Source organism: Grampus griseus (genome assembly GCF_964374135.1).
Source record: "Grampus griseus genome assembly, chromosome: 17".
NCBI lineage: Eukaryota > Metazoa > Chordata > Mammalia > Artiodactyla > Delphinidae > Grampus > Grampus griseus.
In genome coordinates this window covers 48,663,225-48,676,709 of record NC_139011.1, presented here as the reverse complement: position 1 = coordinate 48,676,709, position 13,485 = coordinate 48,663,225, and the positions used below count along the sequence as shown (strand labels likewise).

General features: G+C 42.2%; 1 protein-coding gene across 1 annotated transcript in view; it reads right to left on the bottom strand.

Annotated features, from left to right (window-relative positions):
- LOC309835251 (metabotropic glutamate receptor 7-like) overlaps positions 1-6,476 on the bottom strand; it is a gene marked incomplete at its 5' end in the record, with an annotated part of 60,059 nt that extends 53,583 nt beyond the window's left edge. Inside the window, one exon of the mRNA XM_082674665.1 lies at positions 6,368-6,476. Coding sequence (XP_082530791.1) covers positions 6,368-6,476 — 109 coding nt within the window. The remainder of the gene's footprint in view (positions 1-6,367) is intronic.
- Between the last annotated feature and the right edge of the window lie 7,009 nt (positions 6,477-13,485).

Here is a 13,485-nt window from a genome sequence, read left to right as displayed (position 1 = left end):
CAGAATTGAGGGCGCAGAGAAAACCAAAACAAGACTATACTTTCTGTTGTAATGTTAGTGTACTAAAGAAAAATGTCCTTGCACATAAACAAAACAGCACACACACACACACCTAAAATGTCAGAAGTTGGGAAGTTGGTTGTCTCTTCCACCAACCACCTGTCTGACCTTGGCACTTCTGTTCCTGTGCCTGAGTTTTACTTTGCCCATCTGTAAAATGATGAAATTGAATTGAATGTTTTACAGGTTAACTTTTAACTTTCAAATCCTCTGTTGAAATAGGCCATGCACCTTTGGCCATGGTGTTCTTTTTAGACCAATATCCTTTGTTGCTTTATGTGTAGGGCACCCGTTTTTTGATACCCAAACAACACTTCAAACATTTCCTGGTACAGAGGATTTTATATTTTTTCTTGTTGACCACCCATTTATCTTCCTTCTAGGGAGAGTCCAGTCCATCATTTTCTTTTCAGACATGCGCCTCCTCCAGGTTTCAATACTTAAGGTTTGAGGAGGAAAAAAACCTTCTGGCTACAGTGTTCAAGGAAGGGAATAGAGGCTAACAAGAGTTATGCAGGGCTAATCCCTGGACTTCTGCTGGGGTGACGAGGTTGATGACATAGGGTTACCACTGTCCAATAGACAATCCGTGCCAGAGTTAAAAGAAAAAGGAGCCTCCTTCCTCTAAATGCTTTATGTATATCTTTTGGACAATGTTACACTATTTGATTTTGTAAAAACATACCATTTTACTGCCATCTTCAAGAAAAGTTATGTAAAAACTATGCGAAGCTACCCCTGTATACAATGTGATCATCCATCACTCATAGATGTGATGCCCTGCTATATAAGTGCACACCTTGTGCAACCTTATGCTGTGATGCGCCCGCCCCTTCCAGCCAGCCCTGGAGCTGCGAGCGTATAAGCCCGCAGCTGTGCCAGAAGCTCCCACATAAACAGGGAAATATTTGAATCCCATAATGAGAAATACCAGAGAGGAGAAAAGGCAGAGAGAAGAAGGGGTGGGGAAGAGAGAAAGGGACCTGGTTAGAACATGTGAACTCCTGGATCCACATGTGCCTGAAAGATTGCCTCTTTTTTTTCAATTATAGAGTATTTTATTTCTGTTGTTTGAAGTCAAAATATCCTCTTGTAACTCACCTATTCTGCTATTCAATACATTGGATCAAAAAGGCTGGAACAAGTGAAATAGATATCCTGGTAAGGCAGCATTAGCTAATTTGGAAAGGGGGAAAGAAGCAAAGCAATAGAAAGGCATCCTTGGGAACACAAATACTGTGATCCTAGTATTTAGGCATCAGTACCTCAGGCTATATTTGATAGAGACTGTATCCTTATTTAGTTTTTAATTTAAGGCTATTTAGTAGGCATTTGGTGCCAAAAAATATATTTGAAGAGCTGTGTTACAAGTAATAACACTTGATTTTTCACCTGCCCATGTGAAGATCTATGTTCTCCTCTTCCATTTCCAGGTCACAGCTTGCAATTGCTCAACAAATAGTTCTTGGCTGACTGTTGAATGTTGCCTTATTCTGTGTTCTCTCTTTGCTCTCCTCATTCTCCCCAAACATCTGGCAGCAATCATTATCTTCTTTTTGTTGCAGTCATTTGTGTGCATGTTTTATTTCCCTTGCTAAGCTGGAAGATCCTTGAGGGTAAGGGGCTAGGTATTATTTATCTTTTTACCTCGGACAATGTTCAGAATGGTGTTTTGTACCTAAGAAGCACTCATGTGTTGAATGAATCAGAATTGGTTTGCCATTCCCCACCGCCTTTATCGCACAATAACAGAAACATAAAGTGGGCAGAGCAGAAACGACGGCAAATAAATTGTCCTCTTAGTCGCAGAATGCAGTTTCTAGAACTTAAAGAATAATTAGTAGATTTTGAAATAATTTTGTTTTACAAAAATTTCATAAGACTGAAATACTCCAACCTTAAAGCTCTCGATAAACTCTAAAGGAGGGCTTTAATTGGCTCTTCCTGAGTCAAGTGTTTATTCCTGGGCCGATAACTGGGGCCATTGTCATAATAGAAAGTGTGATTTGTTACCAGAGAAAGAGGAAAGTGACACTGGGCTTGCAAGATATTTATATCTTCAGCCAGAGTGCATAGGATCTGGAACTTAATTGGTGACGCAGTATTTGTTTGAGATTATATGAATGAAAAATCTTTGTGTAAGAGTGATTAATCTAAAACTTGGCCAGTCATTGTCCTAGTGTCATATTAAATTGCAGGAGAATCTAGTTTTAGGCACAAAGATCATAAATATAAAATGTGTTTCCAGGCTTGGTTCTGTGTAGTCAGTAATCTATACACACCCACTCATTAATAAAAATGAAAGTTAAGGACTCAGTCCTAACATATGTTTAGCATTGTATTTTGCTAACAATCTCAGTTTTATTTTCTTTGTTCTCCCCTGTCCATCATCTTCTGCAGAAAATAATGTCTCCACTTTCAATTCCCTGTCTATTTAAATCCAATTTGTAATTTATAAAGTTGTCCTCCTTAAGGGCTGCTGCTTCTGCCACAGTAATGTACTCTGGCCATTATTATACTCTTCCATCTTTCATGGAGGTCTCCATCCATAGGTTTTGTTTTCATAGCTTTTTTTTTTTGGCGGTACGCGGGCCTCTCACTGTTGTGGCCTCTCCCAATGCGGAGCACAGGCTCCGGACGCACAGGCTCAGCGGCCATGGCTCACGGGCCCAGCCGCTCCGCGGCATGTGGCATCTTCCCGGACTGGGGCACGAACCCGTGTCCCCTGCATTGGCAGGGGGACTTTCAACCACTGTGCCACCAGGGAAGCCCTATACTTATGATTTTATATTTGCTTATTTACTTTTGTCTCCCCCGTCAGCTCAAGAGAGACTGTATTCATCTGTGTTAATCACTGCTGTGTTTCCTGAACATGTCTATACATCATACTGAAGAATGGTGCCTGAAATTTGGTAAGGGATCAATCAATTTTCTTGGCTGGATGAAGAAATGTGTTCATAAATTAATGAACAGATCTTCGGGGCTTCTGACTTGAGGACTAATGGGAAGAGGATGGCAAACGGTTGGGACAGGGTACTGCAAGAAGTAGTAGTTGAAGTACTCTGATAGCTATCCTAACAGATAAGATTGTGTTCATTTAAGTAGTTCTAATGAGAGAGCTGGGAACTAGGGACACACAGCATTAAGGTTTTTATAATGCATTCTGTAGAGTTCTTTTTAAGTCTGTACAAATATCATTGAAAATATATGCAAACATATACACCTCTGTTACTTTAATTAGTGCCTACGAGAGCCCCTCAAGGAAGGGGTAGTAGCAACTCTCAGTATCCCTCCTTTATGATGAGCTTAATTTATTCAAAGTTACATCATAATTTATTTGTAACTGTGAAACTAGACTTAGTTATTGAATAGACCCTCCCTAGGAACGTATGACATTAATAAAACCAACAAAACTTTGTTCAGTTTCCAATGATAGACACACTACAGACTCAATTATGGGCCATCCAGTTTAATGAAGGGAAGAAGTGATTGAACAAATATAGAGCAAACAGAATATGAAGTTTTATCCTCCATTAATATTAGTAACGGATAGTGTGGGCTCCAATGCCTTCAAGATAGCTTGAGACCATCATCTCTGTGTCATGGGCAGGGGGATGTTCAGCCAGGATGTCTTTCACTGTCACTGAGAAAAATTTCCATAATATATAATGATACCTACTGAAACTGATATGGGGCATTTGGGTAATAAGGAATCCATTAGCATATTTTTCCGGAAGCCTTGACTACAAAATGAAGACAGTAGATTTGGACACTTTCAGCCATGAAGAAGTTGTTTGGATATTCATCTTTATGCCTAATGAAATAAGCTTATTTCATCTCTGCAGCTTCCCATATACCATTTTCCCACCTCTGTTTTATGTTTGGAAAGACTTTTAGAAATTGAAAGTCAAGTTAAAAAGTGAGTGACAACTTAAATGATATATGGAATATTTTGCTGACTTACAAGAGCATGCAGAATTAAATATGACCCAGTTCAAATGTTTATTTTAACATGTATGTTGAGGTGGCGTTTCCAAGGTGCCAGAAAATGAGAATTCACCTTCCAGTGTGTGTTACCAGTTCTGTTCATTGCACAGAATCATCTTCATAAAACATAGTGTTTTCTATGTACCTGGTATATATCTCAATTAGTTTGAAGAATTTCTCAGATACCTCTTAATATGTAGTGCTCCAATTCCAATCTTGCCATGTCCTGTACCAGTGACACAGCACACAGGAGTTTTATTTCTCTTTATTTCTCTGGGTTGTTCAGAACCCAATGAAAGAACAATGGAATGGGATCCAAGAGATCAGGGTTCTTGTCCCAGATTTACCATAAAATAATTGTGTCCTCTTGGGAAAATTATAGTCATTCTAGGTCCCTTTTCTTTACTTTGACAGAGCTGCACTAGATGACCCGAAATAATACAGCCCTCTTTCAGTAGTAGCTTAGATGTTATTGGTATTCTGAAACAAATGAAGACAATGACACATGGAGCTGTGCAACATCTCTGTAACTCTGTTGTCTTAGAGTTGCCTCCATTTTACAGATGATAAGATGACTGTGCATAGAAGTAGATGTTTGGAACCAGCGGTTCCAAAGTAAGTGGAGGTAAACCACACATTTCCTTCCTTCCTGAAGCTCACTTAGCCAAAACATAGGCTTCTGAATATTAAGCTGTAAAGCATATTATCAGTACATTTTAAAAGAAGCTATTCTTCTAGGATTTCCAATTAATAGCAGGAGGTTTTGAAATTCTTAAAAGATCATCTAATTTTGTGAGATTTACAGCTCTATTTTCCTGTCAAGCAAGTTGTATTAGTGCCAGACAGTCATCTGAGCTTCTGGATGCTTCTCTGAACCTCTTGAAGTTTTCTTCTTGCTATCTGAAATTCATGCCAGATAAGCCTTTTTCTAGAGCGTATGTACAGACTTGTGTATTTTTATATAGGAAAGCGATGCAGTGAGTCAAGTCGGGGGTTAAGCCCTCATTCTCAGAGTGGTATTGAGCTCCTGGTGAAATATAATCATCATTTCCTCAGAATCAAAAAGCAGTTATCTCAGGTGTATAATCCCATTAACTATTTATACATTTACGTATGATACATGTATTCATTGTACCTACGAGGTGTGTTCTCTTTGGGAAGTACAAAGCTCTTAGAGACATAGGTTGTTCATTTTTTGCTTTCCCACAAATAGTGTGACCCTTGAGCAGGAAGGTTTATATTTTACTAACATCTAGAACCAGCAGTTAACACGGTGTCTAAGATGTAGTCAATAAATATGAAATAGATAAATGAACACATTTTTATGTAAGGGCCAGGACATGGACAAATAGACATTTTTCATTTTCAGTCACAAAGCAACAACAGACATAAAAATGATTCAGACAACAAGTGCTATGGTCATTCAAAGAAGGCATAGAATAGATAGAAGGATCTCCTCTATGGCATAGGGAACTATACTCAATATTTTGTAATAACATCTGTATGGGGCACCTGCTCCACACCTGGCCCTATGACAGGTGCTTACATACTTTCCCTCTCCCCCATCCTATGGGGAAAGTACCTCTGCTATAGATTTAACATTTGCCTCCCCCAAAATTCATATGTTGAAATCCTAACCCCCAAAGTGATGGTATCAGGAGGTGTGGCATTTGGGAGGTGATAAGGTCATGAGGGTAGAGCCCTCATGAACAAAATTAGTGCCCTCATAAAAGAGACCCCGCAGAGGTCCCTCAACCTTTCTGCCATGGGACGTTACAGAGAAAACACGCCAACTGTGACCCAGGAAGAGGATACTCACCGGACTGTGAATCTGCTCGCACACTGATCTTAGACTTCCAACCTCCAGAACTATGAGAAATAAATTTCTGTTGTTCATAAGCTACCCAGGCTCTGGTATTTTGTTATAGCAGTCCAAATGGATTACGATCACCTCTGTCCTTAGGTTTCAGACCCAGAAACTCAACTTTGTAGAGGTTACGAGAAACCTAAAGCCACTCAACCAGGCAGAGGCAGATTTGAAATTGAAGTCTCCAATTCCACATGTAAGTCTATCAGACCCTGTCTCCAGACATGATGTCATGAACAAGAGCTAATGCAACAAAGAGTTTACATGCAGCAAAACAATTAGCAAACAAAGTAAGAATATAGTAGACCGACTGTTTTGGTCACCCAATAGCCATTCACCACTCTTCCAGTTGAACAGAAGCCATGCCCCGTGGGCACATTCAGCCCTGCTGTTTTCACTTACCAATTTGAGGGGTAGGGAATTATTATCCCTCCTGGCCATCAGCACCCTGACCTCTACCACCCACCAGGCCAGCTTCAAGAACAGCTGGATCCACCTGTTCAAATGAAACAGGTCTGCTCTCTGTGGTGTTGGCTTCTAGTTCAAGCAGCTCTCCCCACATGATAGCAAAGCTGGCTCCCAGCGGTTGCAAGCATGAATCCTACCAGCCTAGCAGTCCCAACAGATACCTTTTAAGTATTTGTTCCCCAAAGCTCCAGTTAAAAGTCCTAGGCTGATTCCAATTTGACCTGCTCTGGACAAACATTTTCTTTAGAACCAAGAAGGCTGCCAGACAAAATACAGGATGCCCGCCTCGTTAAAGCTGAACTTCAGATAAACAGTAATTTTTTTAGTAGAAGTATGTTGCATGCAATGTTGAAGACACCCTAAAAAGTCGTGGTTTTCATCTGCGGTTCAGCTTTAACTGGGCGCCCCGTGTGGGCTTTGCCGGCTGTGGTGGGCGCCGAGCGGGGTCGGCGGGGACGGGGGCGGGGGGGGGGGGCTGTGGCCCGAGCCGGGTTGCACACCCAGCCCACAGCGTGCAGGGAGAGAGGGGCAGCCTCGTCTCCGCTGCAGGAGCTGAGACGGGGAGAAGGGGAGCGCCCCAAAAGGAAACCAGCTGCCCCTCCCAGGAGAGAGGAGATGGCTGTTCAGCAGCCAGAAACAGCAGAGGAGCCAGAGCACAGAAGCGGCGGCCTCTGAGGACGCGGCGCACATATTTCTGGTGGGCGAGGGGCACGCGGGCCGGTCCGTGGGAAAGAGGGGAGCCCGCGCTCCCCTCCCGAGCCTGTGCGTTTCCCTAAAAGAGCAGCAGCTGTGCAAACTGACCGTTCACAGTTGTGATAAATCGCCTTAGGAAAGCACTTCGATTTAAGTCACATCTAACTAGAACGCAAGAAGTCACCCCTGAACAAATCAATGGCGAGAGGGGCAGCTCTGGGCGCGCCCCCACCCCGCTGCTGTTTTGCTTTCCCCGCAGGACGAGGGCCGCTCACTGGGTCGCGGGGACAGCGCGCTGTCTCAGCTGGGGAAGAGGCGCTTCCTCAGGACACATGCAAAACCCAAGGTGTGAAAGGAGTCCTTTATTTCATTCCTTTGGGGGATTTCTTAATGACGTAAAGCCCAACTTGGTTTCAGATCTGCCTGTCGTTTCCGTGACAGAACCTTCCTGGGGGGGTCCACCAGCAGCGGGGTGGCCAGGCGCCACAGGGCTGTGCTCTCCTTCCCAAGCCAGTTCATCTCCATCTGTAGCATTTTCAGAGAAACTCTCGGATAGGTTTTCTCCAACAGGTTCTTTTTCCTTCACTTTATAAAGTCATTCTCCTGCACAAAATGAACGGCCTGAAGACATCACTGAGCCTCTTTTTCTCCCAGGGTCAGGGCCAGCACGGCCCCCAGACCACAGGGGCGCAGGACCTCACAATGGGCTTCAGGCCTTCCCCTCCCCTCCCGCCCCTCCCACCGCGCCCTACCCCTCCCCTCCTCCCCTGCAGAAATCACATCCCTTTCTCCAGACTCCCCACTTCAGCTTGACTTCCAGCAGATCTTTACCCTGCCAGTTAGTAATTCAGGACTAATTAGGTGATTGCTTTCATTTATGGTAGCAGTTGTGGGGGGGTGGATGAAATGGCTTTGCCCCTATTCTTGTTGGAAAAATAAATTACACCCACTGTCACTTGAGATCTTATTTTCACCCCAATCAAGCAAATTAGCAGCGTGGTTCATTTTCCCAGCATTCACTCCTGAACAGACGGCAGTGCCCTGGAACGTGACTTAGAGCTGTGTGGTCAGTGCAATTGTTTGGGGCTGTTTGTGCCCACAATGAGAAGAGACGCCTGTCTCCGGAAAGAAAAGTGGCCCTTGTCTTGCTTAGGCCAACGAGCTGCCCAAAGCGCTGCCCGCCTGGCTTCTGAGGAAGATGTACACCGCCATCTAGTGGATATGGGGGCGCACTGCAGTGTGCTCGTTCTCCCGCCTTTCCTTCTGGCCGGTAAGAACAAGCAATACTGCTTCTTGTAAGTTCCTAAAAATAGGGGAGGTCTTATATCACCAGGAGTGAAATGTTTGCCTCAATGTCTGTAATGAAAGTGCAACCCCATGCTTGCACAACGTCTGTCTTGTCAGTAGCCCTCTTTCATCCCGATGTTTAGGTCCAAGACAGGATCGTCATTGTCTGAGCAATGGGTATCTCTCCGAAGCTGGGTAGTTCTCCCCTGTCCCAAGTAGTGTGGGAGGAGACAGTCAGCACCTTCAGAGGCGCCTTCATCTCTGCAGCCTCGCCATCACTCCTCATCTCGCCCACAGCAAGCCCGATTCCAAAGTGCACAGGGTAGAGGCGTTCGAATGTTGGCTTGTTCAACCAGGGGCATTGCCACTTCCCAGAGGGAGCCAGAAACACACCCACATCCTAAGACTCTTTTCAGTCTTGGCGTTGAGGGGGTTCCCACTCTGTCCACTGACTACACACAAGTCAGCGTCTTTTTCCTTTCCGCTCATTCTACCTACATGAAGAGCACGTTGATCTCCCCAGTTTTAACACAGGAACCATGATTTTCTTGGGTTTTGTGTATGTGGGGGGGGGGAGAGAATGGGAGAGAGAGCAAGTACATCCCAATATGGAAGGGCTTGGGGCCGTGGTTCTCAACCAGGGGCAATTTTGCACCCAGGAGACATTTGAAAGTGTCTTGGGACACTTTGGATGGTCACAGCTTACGCGAGGCTAAAAGTCCTTCCATCACAGGACAGGCCCACAGCAAAGAAGCATCCAACCCCACCCAGCAGTCATGCTGAGGCTGAGAAAGCCTGGTTTAGGCTCGCAGATATCGCCCTCCAGCAAGCCGGTTGGAACACTGATTGTCCTCAAATGGCCCAATGGCTCAAATGTGTTCATTTATCTATTTCATATTTATTGACTACATCTTAGACACCGTGTTAACTGCTGGTTCTAGATGTTAGTAAAATATAAACCTTCCTGCTCAAGGGTCACACTATTTGTGGGAAAGCAAAAAATGAACAACCTATGTCTCTAAGAGCTTTGTACTTCCCAAAGAGAACACACCTCGTAGGTACAATGAATACATGTATCATACGTAAATGTATAAATAGTTAATGGGATTATACACCTGAGATAACTGCTTTTTGATTCTGAGGAAATGATGATTATATTTCACCAGGAGCTCAATACCACTCTGAGAATGAGGGCTTAACCCCCGACTTGACTCACTGCATCGCTTTCCTATATAAAAATACACAAGTCTGTACATACGCTCTAGAAAAAGGCTTATCTGGCATGAATTTCAGATAGCAAGAAGAAAACTTCAAGAGGTTCAGAGAAGCATCCAGAAGCTCAGATGACTGTCTGGCACTAATACAACTTGCTTGACAGGAAAATAGAGCTGTAAATCTCACAAAATTAGATGATCTTTTAAGAATTTCAAAACCTCCTGCTATTAATTGGAAATCCTAGAAGAATAGCTTCTTTTAAAATGTACTGATAATATGCTTTACAGCTTAATATTCAGAAGCCTATGTTTTGGCTAAGTGAGCTTCAGGAAGGAAGGAAATGTGCGGTTTACCTCCACTTACTTTGGAACCGCTGGTTCCAAACATCTACTTCTATGCACAGTCATCTTATCATCTGTAAAATGGAGGCAACTCTAAGACAACAGAGTTACAGAGATGTTGCACAGCTCCATGTGTCATTGTCTTCATTTGTTTCAGAATACCAATAACATCTAAGCTACTACTGAAAGAGGGCTGTATTATTTCGGGTCATCTAGTGCAGCTCTGTCAAAGTAAAGAAAAGGGACCTAGAATGACTATAATTTTCCCAAGAGGACACAATTATTTTATGGTAAATCTGGGACAAGAACCCTGATCTCTTGGATCCCATTCCATTGTTCTTTCATTGGGTTCTGAACAACCCAGAGAAATAAAGAGAAATAAAACTCCTGTGTGCTGTGTCACTGGTACAGGACATGGCAAGATTGGAATTGGAGCACTACATATTAAGAGGTATCTGAGAAATTCTTCAAACTAATTGAGATATATACCAGGTACATAGAAAACACTATGTTTTATGAAGATGATTCTGTGCAATGAACAGAACTGGTAACACACACTGGAAGGTGAATTCTCATTTTCTGGCACCTTGGAAACGCCACCTCAACATACATGTTAAAATAAACATTTGAACTGGGTCATATTTAATTCTGCATGCTCTTGTAAGTCAGCAAAATATTCCATATATCATTTAAGTTGTCACTCACTTTTTAACTTGACTTTCAATTTCTAAAAGTCTTTCCAAACATAAAACAGAGGTGGGAAAATGGTATATGGGAAGCTGCAGAGATGAAATAAGCTTATTTCATTAGGCATAAAGATGAATATCCAAACAACTTCTTCATGGCTGAAAGTGTCCAAATCTACTGTCTTCATTTTGTAGTCAAGGCTTCCGGAAAAATATGCTAATGGATTCCTTATTACCCAAATGCCCCATATCAGTTTCAGTAGGTATCATTATATATTATGGAAATTTTTCTCAGTGACAGTGAAAGACATCCTGGCTGAACATCCCCCTGCCCATGACACAGAGATGATGGTCTCAAGCTATCTTGAAGGCATTGGAGCCCACACTATCCGTTACTAATATTAATGGAGGATAAAACTTCATATTCTGTTTGCTCTATATTTGTTCAATCACTTCTTCCCTTCATTAAACTGGATGGCCCATAATTGAGTCTGTAGTGTGTCTATCATTGGAAACTGAACAAAGTTTTGTTGGTTTTATTAATGTCATACGTTCCTAGGGAGGGTCTATTCAATAACTAAGTCTAGTTTCACAGTTACAAATAAATTATGATGTAACTTTGAATAAATTAAGCTCATCATAAAGGAGGGATACTGAGAGTTGCTACTACCCCTTCCTTGAGGGGCTCTCGTAGGCACTAATTAAAGTAACAGAGGTGTATATGTTTGCATATATTTTCAATGATATTTGTACAGACTTAAAAAGAACTCTACAGAATGCATTATAAAAACCTTAATACTGTGTGTCCCTAGTTCCCAGCTCTCTCATTAGAACTACTTAAATGAACACAATCTTATCTGTTAGGATAGCTATCAGAGTACTTCAACTACTACTTCTTGCAGTACCCTGTCCCAACCGTTTGCCATCCTCTTCCCATTAGTCCTCAAGTCAGAAGCCCCGAAGATCTGTTCATTAATTTATGAACACATTTCTTCATCCAGCCAAGAAAATTGATTGATCCCTTACCAAATTTCAGGCACCATTCTTCAGTATGATGTATAGACATGTTCAGGAAACACAGCAGTGATTAACACAGATGAATACAGTCTCTCTTGAGCTGACGGGGGAGACAAAAGTAAATAAGCAAATATAAAATCATAAGTATAGGGCTTCCCTGGTGGCACAGTGGTTGAAAGTCCCCCTGCCAATGCAGGGGACACGGGTTCGTGCCCCAGTCCGGGAAGATGCCACATGCCGCGGAGCGGCTGGGCCCGTGAGCCATGGCCGCTGAGCCTGTGCGTCCGGAGCCTGTGCTCCGCATTGGGAGAGGCCACAACAGTGAGAGGCCCGCGTACCGCCAAAAAACAAAAGCTATGAAAACAAAACCTATGGATGGAGACCTCCATGAAAGATGGAAGAGTATAATAATGGCCAGAGTACATTACTGTGGCAGAAGCAGCAGCCCTTAAGGAGGACAACTTTATAAATTACAAATTGGATTTAAATAGACAGGGAATTGAAAGTGGAGACATTATTTTCTGCAGAAGATGATGGACAGGGGAGAACAAAGAAAATAAAACTGAGATTGTTAGCAAAATACAATGCTAAACATATGTTAGGACTGAGTCCTTAACTTTCATTTTTATTAATGAGTGGGTGTGTATAGATTACTGACTACACAGAACCAAGCCTGGAAACACATTTTATATTTATGATCTTTGTGCCTAAAACTAGATTCTCCTGCAATTTAATATGACACTAGGACAATGACTGGCCAAGTTTTAGATTAATCACTCTTACACAAAGATTTTTCATTCATATAATCTCAAACAAATACTGCGTCACCAATTAAGTTCCAGATCCTATGCACTCTGGCTGAAGATATAAATATCTTGCAAGCCCAGTGTCACTTTCCTCTTTCTCTGGTAACAAATCACACTTTCTATTATGACAATGGCCCCAGTTATCGGCCCAGGAATAAACACTTGACTCAGGAAGAGCCAATTAAAGCCCTCCTTTAGAGTTTATCGAGAGCTTTAAGGTTGGAGTATTTCAGTCTTATGAAATTTTTGTAAAACAAAATTATTTCAAAATCTACTAATTATTCTTTAAGTTCTAGAAACTGCATTCTGCGACTAAGAGGACAATTTATTTGCCGTCGTTTCTGCTCTGCCCACTTTATGTTTCTGTTATTGTGCGATAAAGGCGGTGGGGAATGGCAAACCAATTCTGATTCATTCAACACATGAGTGCTTCTTAGGTACAAAACACCATTCTGAACATTGTCCGAGGTAAAAAGATAAATAATACCTAGCCCCTTACCCTCAAGGATCTTCCAGCTTAGCAAGGGAAATAAAACATGCACACAAATGACTGCAACAAAAAGAAGATAATGATTGCTGCCAGATGTTTGGGGAGAATGAGGAGAGCAAAGAGAGAACACAGAATAAGGCAACATTCAACAGTCAGCCAAGAACTATTTGTTGAGCAATTGCAAGCTGTGACCTGGAAATGGAAGAGGAGAACATAGATCTTCACATGGGCAGGTGAAAAATCAAGTGTTATTACTTGTAACACAGCTCTTCAAATATATTTTTTGGCACCAAATGCCTACTAAATAGCCTTAAATTAAAAACTAAATAAGGATACAGTCTCTATCAAATATAGCCTGAGGTACTGATGCCTAAATACTAGGATCACAGTATTTGTGTTCCCAAGGATGCCTTTCTATTGCTTTGCTTCTTTCCCCCTTTCCAAATTAGCTAATGCTGCCTTACCAGGATATCTATTTCACTTGTTCCAGCCTTTTTGATCCAATGTATTGAATAGCAGAATAGGTGAGTTACAAGAGGATATTTTGACTTCAAACAACAGAAATAAA